Here is a 21,941-nt window from a genome sequence, read left to right on the forward strand (position 1 = left end):
ATATTCTATAATTTCATAATGTAATGGACCATAACAAATTTACAGGTGATTTCATTACACAAACAGAGCAAATTTAAGGATACTGTCATTGATTAGGTAGTTTTACACAAGTATAGCAATCAAGCTCAGCTACAGGAAAATCAGAATTAATCGGCAAAAATCAAGGACTGACTACATGCAATTCTACATTTTTATATATTCAGCTACTTACCAGATTCTTGCTGTAATAATCCCAGAGTATGGTGACAACAGATAGGTTCAAATCCCAGAAACTACACAAAGTCAAACAGCACTGAAGGTGCATTCGTAAGTGCTCCTCCAACACACCAGCCTTAAACAGGAGGTAAGAAATTAATGGTAGGATACATAAAACCAGTACTAACAGACTATAAGTAATCTCCTAATATAAAATATAATTTTAATTATATACTGTTGAGTAAATACATCTTCTAATACAAACAACAAACTTGAAGATAAAAGCTGACAATTGCACCCTGCAAACCAGCCAATGCTGGTTCATCCCAGAATCATAGAATCACAGAATCATTTAGGCTGGAAAAGACTTCTGAAAAGGTTCATAGGAAAGAAAATAGGAAATACCAAACAATTTGAACACAGTGAAGCCTTCAGGTAGTAATTGTGGGATAATGAAAGTGGAATTATTCTCATCCAGCTTTTGGTAACAACAAAACAGAACTTTTATGGGAGGTAGGATATTAAGAGCTCCATGCTCTGAACTAAAACCATGTGTTTAACCCAGCCTATTTTTGGCATCTACTTTAGGGTGATAATTCCCATAAGGGCTTTATTGTCTCCACTGCCTGCAAAAGTGGTTTAATGAACCAACTTGTGTGGTTGTCTGAAGAGTAGATTTTTACATGTGTGAGTCAGTCTAACACCTGTACCCCATGGCAGGGGTGTGGGAAGTAGATGACCTTTAAGGTCCTTTCAAAACCAAACCATTACATGATTCTATGATTTACTCACAGTGCTACTTCTTATGACTTACTGTGTCTTTGAGTGGTTTTTTCCCTGTTTTCAATGCCACACAAATGAGTCTAACTCATGAACTTGTCTCTACCTGGCCATACATTCATGTGGAAAACTTGACTTGCTACACTTTATCACAACATTGCAAACAAGTATACAATCACCCACAAGAACTTCTAACCACATCTGCCTTCTCTTCTCATGAACAATTAATGTAGGGCATATGGCTTCTAAAGTGGTACATTCCTCAAACAACTTGAAAATTGAAAAGACATTTTCAACTGTCATAGAAAATTATACATTCAAGACATTACATGTAAGATATAAAACCAATGAAATAGGAAAGTAACTTTCCAGTAAAGGCTCATTAAAAATATCCAGAATAGTAATTAAAATGTAATAAATATGCCTAAAAATGATAGGTGATACTCAAGTATTTTTTAAATATATGATGTAACTATTAATTAAACAGACTTCCCAAAAAAACCTCAATCTTGCACGAAAAACAAGGGATAGAACAGCTGCTCTTTTTTTAATGAATAAAAGCAAGAGTCTTGATGTAAAACAAAAAATCCTGCAGCTGAACAGACCTATTGCTCTAGAGGGATCTACCCAGTTACAAGGTTGCAAAAAAACCAACCAAACAAAAATGAAACAAAAAACCCAAAACACACACCATTCAAAAATTCACGGAAAGGGAATGCTTAGTCTTGAAGTTGTATTTTGAATCTAGAGTTATGTTTAGGTTCCAATTCAACAAACAATGATTCCTTCAGTTAAATTAATTCAACAATAAACACAGCAGTTGAGCATCTTCAATTTGAACCATTATTTATCTGTCCAACTACAGTTTTAGAACAGTTTCCAAAACCATGATAGCACTGAAGGCTTTATCTCAAATTTAATATAAAAGAGTATCGAGACTTCAAATATCCCTGGGATTAATGGATTCTCTCATTGCTCTTTTGCTTAAAATGGTCTCTTGCACTGCTGGAAATACTATCAGAACTCTTGAGGTAGTCAGCTTTTAATTTATCACAGAAGGGAGGAACACCTGATACTATCAAAATGATAGTACTATCTAAACACAACATTTTTCTCTTATGACCTCCTACTGTAGTAACAAAATTGGTTTTCCTAGAAACCCAAGAAATACTTCTCTATCTCTCTTAAGGCAGAATTAAACAAAAATACAGTGAAGGTATAACAAAATTGAGGCAGAAATGAAACAGCACAAAGCATTTATTTTCTAAAATGAGAAGTCTAATAAGACAGACTGCTATTAGTTCTTGCAAAGTAAAAAGCTTTTGATTCTCGCAATAAAACTTCATAAACACAAATTCCTCCTATACTGACAACCCATAAATCTAGTCAGTTTGATGTTGCCTAGTAGACAAATACAATTATGATAATATTACTACTATAACAATTTTCATTTTGCAGTACAAAAAGAATTGTAAACTAGCTTTTGTTCTTCTTTTGGAAGAGAATTCCAAATTACAGAAAAGGTAGGAAACACCTTGTACAACTAGTTTCCCCAAAAATGCCCTTTTTTTGTGATAGACCTGGGAGTTTTTTCACATGAGCAATTTTCTTCAACTCTTATCTACTTGGAACTTTAAAAGAGAGCAATTTGTGGCTGAAGAACTCAGCTGTTGGTCAACTGTTTGAAGGTGAAAGGATATATCCAAGGCAGAAGCCCACTACACTTGCCCAGGTATCCATGACTGCTCCTATCTTCTCACAGGGTGCTTTTGGGTCCCATCACTGCTGATCCCATAGGATGAGCAGCACCTTCACATCTTTCCCTTGCTCAGCAGCAGGCTGACTGAATCTTAAAGCAGCTCCTGTTGGGAACAGGGCATTATTGGGGCACCCCTCAACCATCTTCACTTGGACACACAAAACAATCTTCTGGAGGTGCTCATCACACCCAAAATCCAGCATATCCTGGATTACCATGCTTTAGGCTCTCTGCTGCCTGCATGTGGACCACCTAAACACAACAGAACTACTGAAACTACCAAAATGCTGCAGATTTAACACTGGTTAGGCATTTTTGTATCCCAATACTTAGCTGTCCTAAGGATGTTAAAGCTAACTCCAGCTTCTGCTGCTTCATGATGCTCTGGTACCCTCAGTGGCTGCAACAACACCTACTGTACCATCTTTTCACAGCATAGAATTTGAAGCTCACATGAAGAGACTTTAACAGTTATTGTTAGGAGATTATCAATTTACCTTACAAATGTATGTTCTGCACCTTTTTCAGATGCTTTTGAACACACAAAACTACACATACTTGATTTCTTCTTCATTTCCCCCCCATTCAGTGTAAATTGCCATTCTTCTGAGCATGCAGTTTACAAGCTATAGGGAAATTAAGGAGCAACAAGCACAAGATTATGAGGCTGATGAACATAGTACTAAATGTGGTTAGTTTTTAAGTTGCCATATACCTAAAAATGAAGTTTTTTAACTACCAACTCCTGCCCTCTCTAGCAAATGGATAATCAGCACTATTATTTCTTTTAATTTATGTTGCACAGCTATTGCTGTGCATCTTTAGTAGAGAACAGGCTATATGCTGAAAAGGATGGCTCAGAGAGGATTAAGTAACAAAGTCATGCCAAGTGTTAATAGGCAGTATCATCAATTCTGTCCTGCTGTTCATTCAAAGAATACTATTATCAGTTTTGCTTTTTCCCACTTTTCAATGCTCCATTTCACTACTGACTTCTTGATATCTCATTGTGCTTCTCATTACTACATTTTCTGGACTCAAAAATACTTAAGAGATGCAAAGGGATAAGATAAAAGGTAGGAGTGGCCACTTGAAGCTGACAGATCAACAGAGGAGATGGACATATCTACTGGCAAAAGACTTCTCCTTCCTAGACACTGTCTGGAAGGCTGCTGTGCAGGGATAGGGAGCAGGATGTGTGTTTTAATAAAGTACTCCATTCACTCGTGCATGCACATAGAGGAATTAATGTTCCCCAAGGAGAACTTCCCTTGGGCAGCTAACTCCATAATGCAAGAAAAAATAATGAACAAATAAAAAAAGGAAATAAACTAGATGGCTCCTTAGATGGCTGGTAATAGTTACAACCATGTCTTTGGCAAATGAGGGTTTGTTTTAATTCCAACAGTGGTTGCTGTTGGAAATTAAAACACATATTTGCTTCATATTACTGTCATGACTGACTCAAAATGCAAGTCTTCTGAACTTGGCCGCTTGGCTGCCTTTCTAAACTATCTACAGTTCAATACTTCCTTTTTATTGAAAGCATCAAAAACTGCATATTTTATGTATGTTCTGTTTCAAAGTAATCTTTATTCAAAACAATAAACACTCACAAGAAAAGGGGATTATTTTGAAGAAAAGAATATTAACTACAAATGTGTGTCTCAGGTTGCTGCCACACAGAAGATGCAAACAGGAAGGTGGCTAATAAGCCACTCAGTTTTTATGCATCTTATCTAAATCTCTCCAATTTCTCTCACAGAATGGTAAGCACATCCAATAAGTAATGTCATCACTTGGGGTTTTAATGTATATGCACAATTTGTATTTTGTCATATACCATAAAATCATTCAAAAAGACTTAATCTTTTAAGCTGATAAAGTACAACTACATAGCCAAACATTAGGGTTTATGTTTAGAAATCTGAAAATTCATGCTATCATTTCAACTCTCCTAACAGCCACAATTATTTTCTTGTCAAAAAGTTGTATCCAGTATTGTTCTGCATTCCAGCTTTAAGTACAATTGTTGCTACTCCATGAGCAAGACAGTTATATAATTTAAAAAACTGAAAGAATTGATTCCCCTTCTGTTTTCAAAAACAGAACTTTGCAGGATTTTTCTTAATTTCATATACCAAATGAAAAAATAAACATGTGTATTCTTTTGTTAAACATACATAAATAAAGAAATTATTTTTACAGGCATTGCTGATACAACAATTGCAATTTGTGCCATGCAACTTCAGAACAAATTTACAGAGCTACAATGTAACTTATTTTTAAAACTTGATGAACAGCATATTTAAAAGCATATTAAAAGGAGGTCAATTCTGACCTCTGGGCCATGAAGCATTGCATTAACAGTTCTGCAGAAAGAAAAATGATAAGGTATGAAATGAGTGCTCAGAAACTAGAACCTTATCAGTAAGAGTTTGATTCAAGCCTGTAAGACAAATTGCTCAGCAAGGCAAGTCACCTTCCCGCTGTGATGAGGATATAGCTGAATTTTCAATGCAACTGACTATCTCCTTCATCATGTCTCCTCAACTTGATATCCTTACATTCAGTATCTGATTTACATTTTCTAAGCATCCAGTTCTTATTCTGAATACATCTTGTCTAAGAAGCCATATACTACCCTTCCAGGATAATTATCTTTTTTCTTTATCTGACAATTTAGCATGAAGCACAGCACTTTAAAGCAACTGGAACTGCTAATAAGGAGGGAACTGTACACTGTCATAGTTTAGCTATGTCAAGGTTGTTCATTTACCAGTGATAAAAACACTACAACTCCAAAAATACACTTGTTAGTTGGACTTTGTTTCATGCACTGTCTTTTCCTGAAAGCATCCCTGACACTTTCCTTGTTCATTATTCTTTTCTTTATACACTTACTTGAGCATCAGTGGATTTTTTAAGGAGCTCCTCCACAAATTTCCAATTGGATTCCTTCTGTTTCTGAAAAATAATTATCAACATGAAATAGCATTTGTATCCCTTACAGTAAACACTATGTAATAACACAAAAGTAAGCAGACAAAATATTTCCAGAAATATTTAATTTTATGACAGAATACAGTAGTCATCATCAAAAAGAGCTTTTTCTGTTATAGGACGGTAATTGATATCTGTTCTAAAAATTAGCCCTCAGAAAGCAAAAATAAGAAGCATACAACGTGAACAACTTTAGGTGACTCATTTGCAATCCCAACCTTCACTTTTAAGGGAGATGCAAAAGAATCAGGATTTATTAGCCCAAGCAGTATGCCTTACAGTTTCTTTCTTTAATATTCTGTAAAAAGGAAGCTATAAGGAGTAAGAAGGAAGAAAAGGTATAATCTCACAGTTTCTTGCTTTTCTCTTTTCCATCTATTTATGCAAAGTAGGAAAGGGTAAAAGCTTTGCAACTAAGGCCATTTTCTCAGGAGAAAAAAAGGCAACAAGGCCAATATACTCACATTTCTAGGAGATTCAACAATCATCTCTTACATACAGCTACATATACAGCCTCTGCAGATAAGTAGATGTGTGAACATAGTACTTCCATCATTGTCCTGCCTTACTTGCTCCCTCCAGTACCACAGCTGTTTAGCCTTGTACATTATTTTGCAGATAGCTGTCCTTTAAACATCAGCTTAGAATTTAAAATAAAGAGCATTTTATGCTTTGGTAATTGAAATATAACTACTTTCCAGCAGCAACACCATTGTGCTCCATCCTCCTCTGCTACTGATAAACTGGTTAATGGTGTGGCTTAATGACAGTTTCACACAGAACTCCAGAAAGTATCAAAATAATTTTAAAAATTAATTATTTTAAAAAATGCACTAATACTCATCCAACACTATTTGACTACTTGGTGACTTTACCTTTACACCACAAGAAAAAGAGAATCCTGAAAACAGACCATGATAGCAAGTCATAGCCCATAGACTATTTATGGAACAAATATAAATGAAAGGACAGATCTACAGAAAGTTACATTAAAGCTGTGATTTCCTGAGATTCAGGAACGTGACACGTATCAGCTAAGAAATTCCCACTGCTTCTTCCTCACCCTGAGCTCCTCTTTCTGCCCTCACAGCTATGGCATGCCACTGCTCAGTTGTTCTGGTACTTCTGTTTGTGGGACTCTGAGCCAGAACAGGGAATCAACAGAGAGCTTTAGGAGAGGAAGAAAGAATGAAAAAGGGAATAGGGCCTGACTTAGGTCACAGGAAATGGAGACCACAAATTGTGCCAGAACAGCAGAGGGCATGTCACACCTAGGGTGGTGAACAGGATTTAAGCTGTTACTGATGCCAAAGGCTCTGTATCATGAAACCAGAGCTGGCATCGTGTCAGGAGGACATTGCACCAACAGACAGTCAAGGAGTAAAGGCAGCACTTCAATAACAGGTAAACCCAGGGTTAGGAACAATCAGCATTTCCAGACAAATCTTGCCATTATGTACATTCAATTTTTGACTGTGTTTTAGAGCCTGATGTTACGTGAATACCTACACACGGGCAACATCCTACTGCAGGGTTCCTGGAAAGCTAAGGAACTGCTAAAAGGCCAGTTTTGGCAGCAATAAGTAGATATTAGAGTTAAATGTCTATGAGAACACTGAATGTTTGAATCAGCCTGCTTAGAACATGTTTTTAGCAGTACCATAGACCAAGGACACATGTTTTATACAACAGGTGTTTACTGCCAAAGTTCCAGCTCGTCTGCACTATGCAGATCACCTTACAAGATCTTGGAATAATCTAGCGCAAACTCCTGACACCAGCTGGGATTGATTACAAGAGTGCACCCAAGTTCAGTCCAAACTCAGGAAAGAAGGACACTAACCACCTGCTGCACTCTTTTTAGTTACAATTGTATCTATATTTTAACAGACTTGCTTCATTCAAATCCCAATAGATTTATATCCAAACATTATTCCCTACTGCACTGGCAATATGGCACAGCACCTGTTTACCATTGTTTCCAATCTGTCCCTGTCAAAACATACACAGAACCTACATCTTTGACTCCAAACCACGTGTCTTAAAACATCCTCCCTCCACCCCAAGAGAGTCCTAGAAATCAACAGAACCCAGAGAATTCACAGAGCATAGAAGTGCTGCTAAAACCAAAAACTTGAGCTGAGTTTGCAGGAAGAAACTTTTGCAAGGACTAACAGCTGAGTGCCTGGAAAAGCTATATTAGGCTTCTTAGCTGGAAGTCCATGTTTGCATATCTTGCCACATAGTCATTTCAGATTATTCTATTCAAAGGCAAGAATTCTTAGCCCCAAGTAACTCTGCCTATATTACCTTAGCCTACAGGATATTAAAATTGACCCCTGCAATGTTCAGAAGTGGCAAATTTTCTCATCAGGTCCCATCTGAGTTTTAAATATACAAATTCTACTTTTCAGAAGAGTGAAGTGGGACCTGAACAGGGGAATATTGAAAGAGACACATACTGTACATCCCTCAGAACAGTCTGTAAGAAACCTGTCCAAAAGTTTCTAGTTTAAAACTGTGGGTTTCATGTATGTGAAATATATATTCAATATATAGGAATCATTGCATATTTGAAATCACTTTTTATGAGCTAAAGGGGGAAAAAATAAAAAGAAGCAAGGCTGAAACCTATTTGGAATTTTAAAAGCTTTCATAACAACCTTACAGCCATGCAGACCCCATTAAAAAATTGAAAATCTTCCACAGATGACATAGGCTTAGAGGCAATTTTTGCTACAGAGCACATGAATAACCATCATTATGACACATCACACTCCCACCTCTGATCAGAGTTAATTAAAAGAAAGCATGTGTCACAAAGCCATTGCATCATATGTTTAATCAACAAAACAGGACAACAGAGTCCTCATGTAATTGTACTGATTTCACAAATTCATATCAGAGATTGTTTTACCTTATAATGTTCAAAAAATATTTTGAGGTTGCAATTCAAGGAGGGGAACAGGACCTCAAGGGATGGTTACCATTAACCTGTCCATGACAGATTATATTACTGTGGTGGGTGAAAAGGCCCTGATGTTACTGATAAGATTTTTTTTTTGTACGAGAACAGGGATCCCTGGACAAACTCACAGTAACTCAGAAATGCAAAGCAGAGCTAACAGTTTGAACATAAAGACTACTGGAAACATCAAGAGAAGCATGCACAGGATGGTCTCATGATTTACAAATCAAGACTTGGAAATTCTGTTCTCCCAGGTGGGGTCTAAAGGAAAAGTATTATTTAATCTTGGGCAAGTCACTTCCTGTCACTGTGTCTCAGATTCCTATTTTAAAATAAGAACAACAGGAATCCTTATTCTCATTCTACCTTTTTTTTGGCTTATGTAAATAATACAGTGCCTGGGGCAAAAAAATAATCTCTCATGAGGCTAAATACAGAGTATATATCAGAGTGAGATACAGGAAAAAAGCCCCAATGATAAAAGTAATCAGTATCACTGTATTTGGATTAGGGCATTAAATATAAGAAACCCAGTATAAATGTGTGCTTCACAGAGATTTCTGTATTCCACCTGGGAATAACCTTTTCTCACTTTCTAAATTCTGCTAAGAAGCAGCAGTGTAGTAATTTTGTCTCGCAAGGTCCCTCTGTAATCCACTCTGGACTGTGTCCCTCTCCCCCACCAGGCAGCAACATGCAAAGCCAAGGGAGGCTTGGGACAACCCTCAGTGTAACAACCAGAACTGGTCTGCAACTTTACACTGTATGAATGTGCAAGAGGTTGCTTCACTTGGCCACATGATAACAAGCAGCCTGCCATGGCCTCCTGAAGGATCTGGAAACTGGCAAACAGAAGAAGCTTAAGCATCCCACATCCCCAGTGAAGAGACATGGTCATGAGTTTTTCACTGAAATATTCAAGGACTGAATTTACACACCTTTGCTACATTTAATTTTCTTAAAATAAATTTGCAGATTAGAAAATCCAAGTAATTCTTAATTTTTTTTGAAAGTCTAATTTTACTTAGGATTGTAAGCATTCTCAAAATTTCAACACGTTTCTTTCATTTTCTATTTACAGACTTACTGCTTTTAAAGACAAAGAAAGGGATTTTAAGTTATCAAAATTGCTCAACCTGCATGATCACTCTTCCCTTCTTACAGATTTGCAGTTCACAAACACATTTCCAGGTTTTAAACTTTCATCCTAAATCAGGAATGGAAATCACAGTACCAATTTTAACATAAAGAAGGTATGGCCTTTCCAGTTTTAATATGCATTGTCAATTTACAAATAGTTAAAGACAATTCACAAAAAAGGGCAATTAAGCCCAGTTTGTGGAAGATGCCACACAGTTGGAAAATTAGGGAATATGGGCAATGCAGCCGGAAGGTTAAAAAAGCCACCATACTAAAAAACTGCAAAAATCAAACAAAGAGAGCTCCAACACCCCCCATCCCAAAATAAAAGAAAAACCACAAAAAAAAAAAAACAAAAAACCAAAAATCCCCAAACAAACAGAAAAATAGATTAACAGTAACAGCATAAAAGAACAGAAGAAGAAATGACAGAGGATGGCATGACCAGAGTCTCCCTAGCGCAAAAAACACTGTTGGGGGAAAAAAAATCAAGCAAAACACACTACACCAAAAACATCCCAAACCCCACAGTTTCTGGGTCCTCATCCACCTCATTGGCTTCTAACAAGCCTCCTCTATAGACAATTAAGAAAAATTGTCCACTTTTATACATCTCAAAATGGATGAATTGCCTCAGCATGTGCAAGTTTCCTAACCAAAACTTGAATTCGAGTCATTAGACAGTGTCTATTGGTAGCATACCAACACAAAAATGAAGCTGGATAGACAAATATATATACATCTTGTGATGCAAAGGTAATGCAATTAGATTTAAATTTATCCAGAGCAGAGCTATTACTTTAGAAAAATAAGTGGCATTAATAATTACACAGTCAGCATTTAAGGTTTATACTTCATAAACCACAAACTCATGTGCTCAATTCCTAAAACAAGAAATCCAGTGAAGCATTTATGCTGCAGGCAGACAATCTTAAAACATATGCTACGTCATTAAGTATATGTGCTACTGACTAGTTGGGATATTTCAAATTTACTTCATACAGTTCCCTACTGAATATCTGGTATGTAACATGAATATGTCTGGGACTCCTGGAACATTTACCAACTTGTACAAAGCACATCTTAACACTTCCAAAATAAAAACAACTTCTTTTAAGGAGTATGTAAATTCCTGCATTACAAAATAAATTGTTTTCTGTCAACAAAAATAACCAAAGAGATCAAAATCAATTACAACAACTCTTAGGTATTCAGAAAAAGGCATACTCACCTTTTCATCTAGATTGCCATTACGGTCAAACTGGTAGAGTGGTGCCAGATGATTCATCATCCACCAGCTAAAACTCAGTGGGTCTTTACATTGAACTGTGTCAAACCCAGACACACTTTCAGAAGTACTAGGCTGTTCAAGGATATTCTTCAGGGTTGTGTTCACCAAGCTCCAGAAACACTGCAGAAAATGTAAAAGGTAATTTGAACTGCCTCCAATAACAAAACCTATGTTAATTTTCTCTACAACACTGTCCATTGATAAATTTGCTTTTACAGAGAATGCAAGATGACAGTCATTTAAAGAAAATAAAAAAAGCAGTTACGAGTATTACCACAGAAAACTCAAGGCTACCTTAGAAAGTCCTCTCTCAAATGTCAGTAGAAAGCAATGTGAAAGGACAAGCTTGGGCCACCAGTGCAATACTTGACAGGCAAAACTACAAGCTGATGGATTGATGACATGCAGACAGGATGGTGCCCCAACACTCACAATAGAAAGATTAGAGTTCCTTAATGAAGAATTGTTATAGCATATTTCTGAAAAACTTCTAGCGCCAGAATATCCTAACCAAGAGGAATACAGTAGGTGGTAGAGAATCAATCTGAAAGACAGCAAACAGATTCCAGTTCCCTGTTTTGTCACAGTCTGTTCCAGCACTGACAAACTGATTAATTCTCACTGACTCAGACCCAGGCCTATATCACAATATTACTACTTCTTACAGCCTGTGCCTATCTTTCCTTCTTTTAAGGAAACTCTCTGGGACTTCTTTGCATGTGCATTTCACCCACCTTAGCAGGGTCCTGGTAACAAAGACAAACGTGAGCTAGCTGGATCACTGTTCTGACTGTACCCATGTTTCTAATGCCTGGAGATGACTCACTGCATGACATATCACAGAAACTGCAAATAATTTTTTTTAAAAATAGGTAAACATGACTTTTTGTATTAGAACTTCCACGGTATATTCCTTTGCTTTGATTTCTTTAGCACTAAGAGTGCTCTTTATCAATGCCCTAGGTCATAATCCAACAGCACACTGCAAACCTAGAGTCAGGATTTCATGCACTTTCCAGACAGTGACCCAAGGTATCACAGTTGGCATGCAGTTCTCCTGGAGCAAATATGAGTTCAGTTCTACCATCAGATCTGTGCATTCATGGCCATATGGGAACATCTGGTGACTGCACATGTAACAGTACTCTTCCTTTACCTCTGTATTAGACCCTTTATTTCTGTGGTCCAGCAATTGAATAAGTAGAATCCATAGCTCCTTAATGCAGGTACAGGAATAGTGGCTACTGGTAAGAGCCTCAGAAGGTCGTACCTGAAAGAGAATATAGAATAAAATTATTCACAGAAATGTAATTTTTGAAGTGATGTTTTATATATCAATATTTCTTTTTGTCTTGGTTGTTTGGTTTGAGAGGTGTTTTTTCAGGTAAATAATATAGTTAGAATTACCCATTCAAAAGTGCATTATTTCACTAACATCCCAAATATCTCACTCATACAATATAGAATCTTTCCTAATTCTACATAAATTATAGGTGGTGCTATTTCCTAGTTTCTTCTGATCCACACTCAGACATTATTTAATCGCACAAAAATGGCATTCCGTGTCATAAATGAAAAGAAGCTACAGTAAATACTAATTCATTGTCTGATAGTAGGGAAAAGAAAATGATTGATTACATTTTCTTGATGTTCTTGAGAAGAAAAAGATTTCAAATTATTTACCAGCTATTATTGTTATTTTTAACTGAAAAATCCTTAATGACTAGGCATAATGCAAGTAGAATATGTTGTTGTTGGCATGATGAGGATGTTAATGTTCCCACAACATTTCACAAAATCTGCTTTTCGGTAAATTTACTGCAAGGCATTCTTTTAATATGCAGAAAACAGCATATTTCAAGTCATGTACATTACTTGATTACTATTCCATATTTAACAAAATTCACTCAGACTGATGCATTTCAAATGCAAAATAGTGTTCTTGTGATTCATCTTTCAATTTTGTATTCTCTCAATTGTGGAACAAAACAAAACAGCAAAAAGAAGTGCTAAATACATAAAGAAACTCTGTATGCTTTAATGATTTTAAGATCTACCAAACCTGTATTTGAAATAATCATACTATAGATAAAACTTCACGTACTCTGTCCTTAGACACATGAACCCACTGAACAGTATTCACAAGTGGCAAAAATTGGGAGGAAAGCTTTGCTTAAATAGCTCAGTTCAGCACTTTTTACCTTCAAGCAAGGACACAATGGCAGAAATGTAGAAAGAAAAGAGGGAAAACAAAGCAGCTTATACTTATTTTATCCCTAAACAATGAGTAGTCCTAGTTTGAATAATCAACCTACACTTCTCTAGAGCAAACAGAGGGGAATCCTTCCGTGACAATAAAAAGTACCTCAGGTGACTAGTTTAGCCAACTAACTCCTAGCCATCCACATCTGATGAGGTGGAGCCTGAATTTTTATATCCTCATGTTTTTTCTGATCCATTCACGCACAGCTATTCTCAAATCACACTGGGACTTAAAATAATTTCTGAATTTGGAAACCTAACAGTGCAAATTAAAAATTAAATCAAAATATGCAATGCCAGTGACAGAAGTGGCTGTGTGAGACATTATAGAAGTGGGAGTGAATGACTAAAAACCTACACTTTCACAGTTGGAACAACAAGTATATCACCAGTAATTTCAAATCTGTATAATATTCTATTAGGATGCAAACTTCTTATTTATTATCCACCTTTAGAATATGTTTACAACTACAGTTTCATACAGGTTTAAATCATTTCAATTATAAATATGAATTATAAATATGAACATATGAAATATGAAAATGTGCATATCCATTCAGGACAGAGTCTGGCTACTAGTATCAAAGCAAGACACCATACAGATATTGCTTAGACTAAGGACAGCCATGATACTGCTTTCTTCAGAGATACTCCCCATTTCCTCTCACAACATCCTTGTTTCAGTGTCTTGGTAAGAATGTTTAATACCCAAAATTGTGGTGCTGTTGGGACAATACAGTTCTGGTGCCAGAGGTGTGACTGCTAAAGACAGAAGAAAGATATCCACAGATATATATTTCTCTGCCAAACATGTCTCAGAGCACACTGGAGTCAGTACATGATCCAAGTCAAGCACCTTGATATCAGAGCTGCCCAAGAAACCAATCTGAAAGTATGAGTCTGGAACACTGGAGTTCATGTCCCTCCTTCCAAGGATATCCACAAATGTTAAGAGCTGCACTCATGAATGTTTCTCAGCCAAAACCCAAGGACATGTTTTAGTGATGAGCTGATGGTGCCACCTACTAGGGGTATTAGTTGCATTTTGAACAATTAGAGGGATGCTATTTCCATTATGGGATGACAGAAAGGTTGCATACTATAGGAGGCATCAGCTCAAGTGTAAGCTTCACTTCAGAAATTCATCTCAAATAGAACTAATTCAAGCAATGCAGCCCAAGCCTAGAGAAGGCTTAAGAAAAACCAGTTGCAAAACAATCTTCTCTTTGTAACATGGCTCTGTGAAAGGATGTAGAATCTGTCATTTTATCGTCTGAAATTTTCAAGCCTACCATCAAGCACTGTGTTCAACAGATAGATACTATTTGAATTTTCTGTTATAAAAATATTACTCTCATCTATTTGCCTTTTGTCAGGGGAGAAGCTTGCAGTATTATCTGAATTTAATAGATCAAAACTGATTTTAAAAGGTAACAGTTTTCTACAGGAAGGTATTTTATAAGTTATCAAAGGCTAGTACCGTCATTTCCCCCATCCTCAAAAGTAGCATGAAGAATAGGGACTCTATTTCTTATGCTTTTGTACTAGGAAAACAAATTATACACTGGTCACTGCTGTTTTTTCTCAGAGTTCAGTCCTGAATTCATGGATCACACACATCCATCTAAAGCAGGTTTCACAATGACACAAAGATTACACAGCTCTTTTACTAGCTGCTATATGGGGCTATTATGACCTTCTAGCTCTGGAGTGCTCAAAACAAGTGAGAAAAATACTGCAGCTATAGAAGGAAAGAAAAAGGAAAAGAGAAGACACAGAAAAGCTTTCCCATGGCAAATGCAGAAGTGCTCTAACAGAAAGATGAGGTGGTAGAAATAGGCACACTGCAACAATAAACTGTAATATGACATTCTCTAAGTGTCCAGTTAGCTTACTGCCAGGATTAGAGTTATCCTCTTTTTGTTCCTGTTCAGAGAGTTTGAAAAGACGGGGTTAGACGGGTTTTTTTTTGCATTTATCTAAACCTTTTAGACTGTGCCATGTTTGGCATTAAACCTGGAACACTGAACTTAGAAAATGTGGCACTCACTTCTGCTCTGTACACAGTGCATTTCAATATTACTGTCTCATTCAACTGCCAGATGGTCATGAATAAATATAACACAATTTGAGCTCCTAACAAATAACACTCTTTAAAACATGGAAATACAAAGCCATACGTAACATTTACAACTAAGCACTAAGAAGTCATCCATGCACTGGTGCAATACCCAATTCATATGGCTCCCAGTAAAAGCATCTAACTGCCCATGGCCTGTATAAGGAAAAAGAGTTACCTTTGTATATTTGTTGATGGCCAACCTTATTAAATCAGATATGAGATTTCCAGAGTGTTTTTCAAATAAACTGATATTGGTTAGATTCTCTCCAGTTAGATTAATGAAATGGTTAGCATATACAACTTGTCCTAAAATACAAAAGAAAAGTAGAATTGTTTAGTTCTAGGTTTGGTTCTAGCAACATAAAACAGACAGGATTTCTCTTCTAAGATATACATATATTTTAGAATGGGCCTGTTGACCTGTATGTAATTTTATTTTATAAATTCATGTGAGAAAGCTCATCCTAAATTCAAACTAATCTCCATCATTGCACTGAAATCTGGTATTATTCAGGTTGACAGTAAAAAAGCTTGGCACTTTCCAGCCTTTTACTGGCACAGATTTTGCAGAGGAATAAAGATTTATTTATCTGCAAGTTCCTCTTTGTCACATGGCAGTGCGCATGTTCTGGAATCATGACATGTTTTGCAGATCTGCAAGTTGATGACAAACAATTCTGGAGAGGTCTAACACTTTCCTTTGGATGTGTTGATGTAGAAAGCTGGTGTGATCATGTTCCAACTTGAGCATTTGTAGGCATTAACAGATAAAATGGTGAAGTTAAGAGGCTGTAAGATCTTATCCCACAAGCTTTTCAACAGCACATCTCCCTTGACATCAGTGGAGCAGACAATACATAGAGTGTGCCTGTATTTTATTCCTGGAAATATAATGTGAAGCCCTGAATCCACTATCCTGACACTGGTCTCAGCAGTGTGAAGTTTCCACTCAGAACACTTTACAGAATGAGATAAAAACCTAGGAAATTCTAAGCACATAATAATGCAAGATAATGTATGTAGAGATATGACTGTCTTGACTAGCAAATTTTGTTGTTAAAAATCACGAGCTTTCTCTTACAAAGATAGATGACTGCATTATAACTCAGAACATTATCTAGAAATAAATATTAAATTCTGGAAAATAAATTGCCTGCAACAGTTTCACTATCCTTTATCCAAAATGCTCTAAAAAAGGCAAACACACTATCCCACAATGGATCATAAGAGAAACTTAGAATTATGGAACAAAAAGCCAACCTACACACTATACAGTAATGTAGAAACAGAGAAAATGTGTTAATGGGAGCAAGGCTGTGTTGTGACAGCACTTGGAGCAGGCAAAAGCTAATCCAAGAGTTCATATTCAACACAGTTACTGGGGTAAGCATATAGTGCCTTCTTTCTATACCTCAACATTACTTCAACTGTTGCAATTCCTATATGGAATTTATATTCACAACTTATAATCACGAGGTGTGAGGGAAGGTATGGTTGCAGTGACACACCAATTGTAAAAGAAAACACAATTCTGTGGTTTATTTTGGTAGAATGGACATGGAAAACAGATATAAGCCTCACAAAGCAAATAAAGTTCTCTTCTGTATTTTAACAATTTTTCAGCAAACTGAACTACTCTGAAATTGAGTTTTTCAATTGCATCCTATGACCTTTTTAATCTAACTTCTATGAACAGCTTACTCTTATCAACTTACTTTTTGCCCTTTTAAAGCCTTATAAATTTTTTTTTAAAAGATATTGCCTTGCCCTTTTCTTTCCGTACTTTTATAAGCTCTCCTGATTGAGGCTGCTTCTTCTGCCCAATATTTTCTTAGTGTCACACATGGTTAGCAATACAAATTCTCTCCCCCGAGAATCCTTTTTCTGGTCCATGCCTGGACACTTTTCCTACATTGTTGTCATCAAATTGCCATTCATTGTTATGCATTCTGGATATCTGTAAATGCATTTTTTATGTGATGTCAGGAAGTGCATTGTTATTAAATATTTAGTATGGTGCATCAGTTGAGTATGAACTCTGCGATCTTTGTTTTGACAGAGCAAATTCCTAATACAATTTTATTTAATTTGAGCTGCACAGTGATTCACAAAGAACCTACCTTTACCAAATCTGACTTTACCCCATTAAATACAGACAGCTATGCTTAAAAAGTACCAACAGTAGTTTTTATTCTAGACAAATCAAGATGGGAAAATTAGGTAAGTCATATGCAAAAGAATAAGTTCAAGAAAAAGGCCTGCATACTTACTCTTCAGTTTTTCACCTAGTACGTGAAGAACTTCTAATACCAGCCAGTTAATATCCAAATGGAGATGTAGTAAGTGCCATGATGGAGGAAAGACCTGTGATTAGAAATATATTTACTTATATTGAACATTTCTCTAGTGAATTCTGGATACAGTGCTAAGGCTTTGGAACAAGCTGCCCAGGTGAATGGTGGAATCACTATTCCTGGAAGTGTTCAAAAACATGTGGATGTGGCATTTGGGGACATGGCTGAGTGGAGAATGTGGAGATGCTGGAGTAATGGTTGGACTTGACATTCTAAGATGGACTGCAATGAACATTATGAATATCTATGATCAAATACAACGTAACATACAAATGCCATTCAGATCAAGAAAAGAAAAGAAATAAAAAGTTTCATTACAATTCTGTCTGTAAGAGGCTGTTTATGAAGTTTTGATTCGAGCTTGACAAATTACAACATCCTTAGTTAACCTTTTCTTTACAGAGAAGCATTAGCAATTGCACACAAAAGTTGCTTAAATAAGCTCTTAAAATAACTCCAAAATTTTAGTATTCTCTTCCCTAAATTTTACTTGAAATTACTGTTTTTAATCAGCTCAACCACTTGTGACAAGCTAAATAAATGTCCGAAATGCTGCTTCTCAGCAGATTATTCCTCTCCAGATACTAGTTTATACAACATAAGCCTGAAATTCCTTTTCTAGCTTTATAAAAGATTTGAAAGCATTAGCTATGTGTATGCACAAATCCTAATGGTGCACACTTCAGTAGTACTTCCACATCCGCACTTTTCTTTTATAAGAATCTTTTCCCACTCTGAGTCAGATTTCAGAATGTATTTTTAAAGAAATGCCCCTCCTGCTGGGATGCTCAGAAATTTTAAACATTACTACAGACAAACACCAAGGAATTTTTTAAACAAGCTATGCTAATTCAAGCCTACTTATCTACCTGTAATTGGTACAATCATTTGTATACTATAGGAAGAATTCTAAAGCTACAGAACGAAAATAGGTAAATAAAACAACAACAGAAAATACACATCTAATTAGTTGTGTTTACCAAGTACAGGATGGCACTTAAAAAAGAAAACAAAACAAAAAAGATTAACTTATATAAAGCCAAAACTTTTCAAATTGAATACATAATGCCACATAAAAAAATAAAATTATAAGAAGACACCAACCTTTGCCTGATTTTGAATAGTAAATGCTGCCAGGACATTACTAGGAAGTTCACAAAGGTGACCAACATGCACAGTCAAAGCATGAAGCTCTTCCACCAACACTGAGGGTAACTGAGCTTCTAGTTCTTCATAAGGATGTAGCACTCTATCATTTTCCACCTTAGGGGGTTCCAGATACCTGAATGTACAGAAAAATACAATACACACAATCAGAAAACAGGTAAGTAGCAGCTACACAAAGCTCAGTACCCAATTCAGTAAAATGTGTGTAAATCTCACCTGAAGATGAAAGCTTTCACATAATGCAAAAACTTAAGACATTGATGCCTGATGCTCTCTGCTTCAGAGTGCAAGTGTGCAGCTTGACCTGAGGTAAAAGAGACCAGCAGCTTAAAGCAGATGACAAGCACATCATGACTTGTTTAACATTTGCATTCTCCACAGTAATTAGACCAGACCACTGGAAAGACAACCTCTGAGGACAAGCTGGGAGGTAACTGATGGTAAACACCCACTTCTAAATGTCATTTTGCCAGAGAGATCCATTCTTTGTCTTATCATCTCAGGCACATGTCCAGATACAGACAGAAAAGAAGACACTCAGGAAAGGTGAAGGTAAGTACCCTCAGTGCTAGAAGAAATCACTCAGCCCTACTGTCCTGTTTCTTGACTGCTTCCAAGACACCTTCAGTAAAGACATGGGTAAAACAATTTGTCAGTACCCTTTTCTCCTGACAGACTTAAACTGTGATAAGGTTCAATAATAATAAAAATAAGCTCAATAAGGTGAGCTTATTTGTAAATATGCTTTGTAACTTTTCCTTGGAAGCATCACTGTTGCACAGAACCTTCAGCTGTATAATGCTAAGAGCCATCCATTCACAATCCTGCCTTTCACTTGCAGCTCTGTATGCTTTCAGGCAGCTATTCTGGCTGTATGTCTCCTTTCCTTTGTTCTCTGAAGCTATTGTTCTCATGGTGTTACCATCTTCACCTTGCACCTACAAGCTCAAACACCCCCATTAGAGCAGAGATTCACTGGAAGTTATTGCCACTGTGCGAGAATCACTCCTTATTTATTCCTATACCTTGCCTTGTAGCTTTTAGCTTGTATTAGTGCATAATAAACAAAGTAACTACTGCCCAACAATATATATACACACAAGCTTAACAAGCAGTCAGCCTGCAACATTATTACAACACATGCTGATTATTCAGAGCATTTTCAATGCAAGCATCAAATGAGGGCAAATCAAAGTGCATCACCCTAGAGGAGACGCATGGCAAAAACTCTTGGTCACCTACTACACTGGACTGCAGAGCCAGGGAAAGACAGTTCTTGCTCCTCTACCCAGCTGACCACTGGGGAGTCTTCCCATTTTTTTGGTCTTGCTCTCACTCTCCCTTTTGTTTTCCCCATCTCCTCCAATTAACCTGGAAGTTCTGGAAGTTCATACATGACACTGTTACAGATGCCAAAAATAAAGCTTTGTGCATACAAGCCTATCTCAACATCTTTTGAGCAACAACACTCAGTGGGCAAAGCAAACCAACTGGTACAAGCACCAGAATATTCCAGTGTACAGCCTACCTGCACCTCACCAGAAGCCATAGTATCTGCCATGGTAATGAACCAAAAGTTTGGAACAGAGGGAATTGATCCTCTTAAAGTAATTATTTATAGATATTATAGTTGATTTGTACAAATAACAAATACTGTATCCTAAATTCTCAGAAGAACTGTGTAAATGGAATTTTATATTACACTATTTTCACATGCCTTCTTCATTACACAGCTCTCAGTACAAAGTCTCCAAAGCTCATCAAGACTGATAGGAAATGAAATTTAAAGTAAAATATTGATCTCTATATAAACACACAGTACAACATAGATTTACTGAGCCAAAACTCTTAAATGGTGTATCAACAGTGGTGACAGCACATTTTTTTAAGACATCAATAATAACTAACATTACCCTCTGATCATTTAGAACACTTCAATCCTCACAACACTCTTCTACTACTAGCCCACTTCTATAAAGCTGAATCAGTGACTTGCTTCTGATTCAGAAAGAAAGCCTGGTGCAAAGCACAAAATTCAAGTTCTTCATTTTACTAGCTTAACTGACAAGTGGAAGAATGGGATACAAAGAAAAGAATGCAACCAAGCAGGTGCTTAAATTTAAGTGAATAAAACCCCACAGAAGAGTTTCTTGACATTGAAACATACAGTTCTGTAGTTGAAACCTACAGAACAGTTTCTTGATGATGAACTGCATATGAAAGAAGCTTGATGATAAATTCACATCAATTATTTAAATGGAAGAACATCACAATATTAAAAAACAATGGTAATGTGTAAAAATATTCAATCATAGAATACTAGCATGTTATCAGTAATAAGACACTATAGACAGTTTATTTCTGAGTAATTACTGAACTTCTCAACTTGCTAAGTAATTCAGCCTTCAACTTAAAATAAGCCCAGAGCTGCAATAATCCTTCAGAAACATGCTGCTTCTCATGCCCCAGTATTTAATTAAAAGAAAGCATTTTGTAGTGAACCCATTTTATTGATCCTACTGCAAAGATAAACTAAGTTTGTAAATAACTCAAAACTAACCAAATCTAACTTGTTTAAATGTCAGCCAATGAAACACTGAAAAAAGATCCAAGCCACTACCTTTGTAGTTATTGTTGGGATGATCAATGAAATTTTCTGGTTTTAACTGAAAGAGTTAATAGTTTTGCTGAATTCTGCTCTAGGGGTGACACCTTAAGTCAAATTAATGCAAAATGCCCTACTAAGGATTGCTCTGTCCATCTATCTTTACAGGCAAATCTGATTTCAAACTGACTCCCAGCATTTCCACTCTATTTCCCCACTATTTTATCTCACTTGGTTGCCTATATTTCTACCCTAACTGCAGGTTTATGCTGCTTATAAAGGAGCTGTTCTGAGG

At 36.4% G+C, this 21,941-nt stretch overlaps 1 protein-coding gene across 1 annotated transcript in view; it reads right to left on the minus strand.

Annotated features, from left to right (window-relative positions):
• Positions 1-21,941, minus strand: part of MMS22L (MMS22 like, DNA repair protein) — an 88,223-nt gene that overhangs the window by 59,620 nt on the left and 6,662 nt on the right. The window contains exons 5-12 of the mRNA XM_063153043.1: positions 19,258-19,345; positions 18,979-19,156; positions 17,791-17,884; positions 15,696-15,826; positions 12,293-12,406; positions 11,077-11,256; positions 5,639-5,701; positions 212-331 (exon numbers count right to left, since the gene is read on the minus strand). Of these exons, the coding sequence (XP_063009113.1) occupies positions 212-331; positions 5,639-5,701; positions 11,077-11,256; positions 12,293-12,406; positions 15,696-15,826; positions 17,791-17,884; positions 18,979-19,156; positions 19,258-19,345 (968 nt within the window). The remainder of the gene's footprint in view (positions 1-211; positions 332-5,638; positions 5,702-11,076; positions 11,257-12,292; positions 12,407-15,695; positions 15,827-17,790; positions 17,885-18,978; positions 19,157-19,257; positions 19,346-21,941) is intronic.

Source organism: Melospiza melodia, chromosome 3 (genome assembly GCF_035770615.1).
Source record: "Melospiza melodia melodia isolate bMelMel2 chromosome 3, bMelMel2.pri, whole genome shotgun sequence".
In the NCBI taxonomy this organism is placed as follows: domain Eukaryota; kingdom Metazoa; phylum Chordata; class Aves; order Passeriformes; family Passerellidae; genus Melospiza; species Melospiza melodia.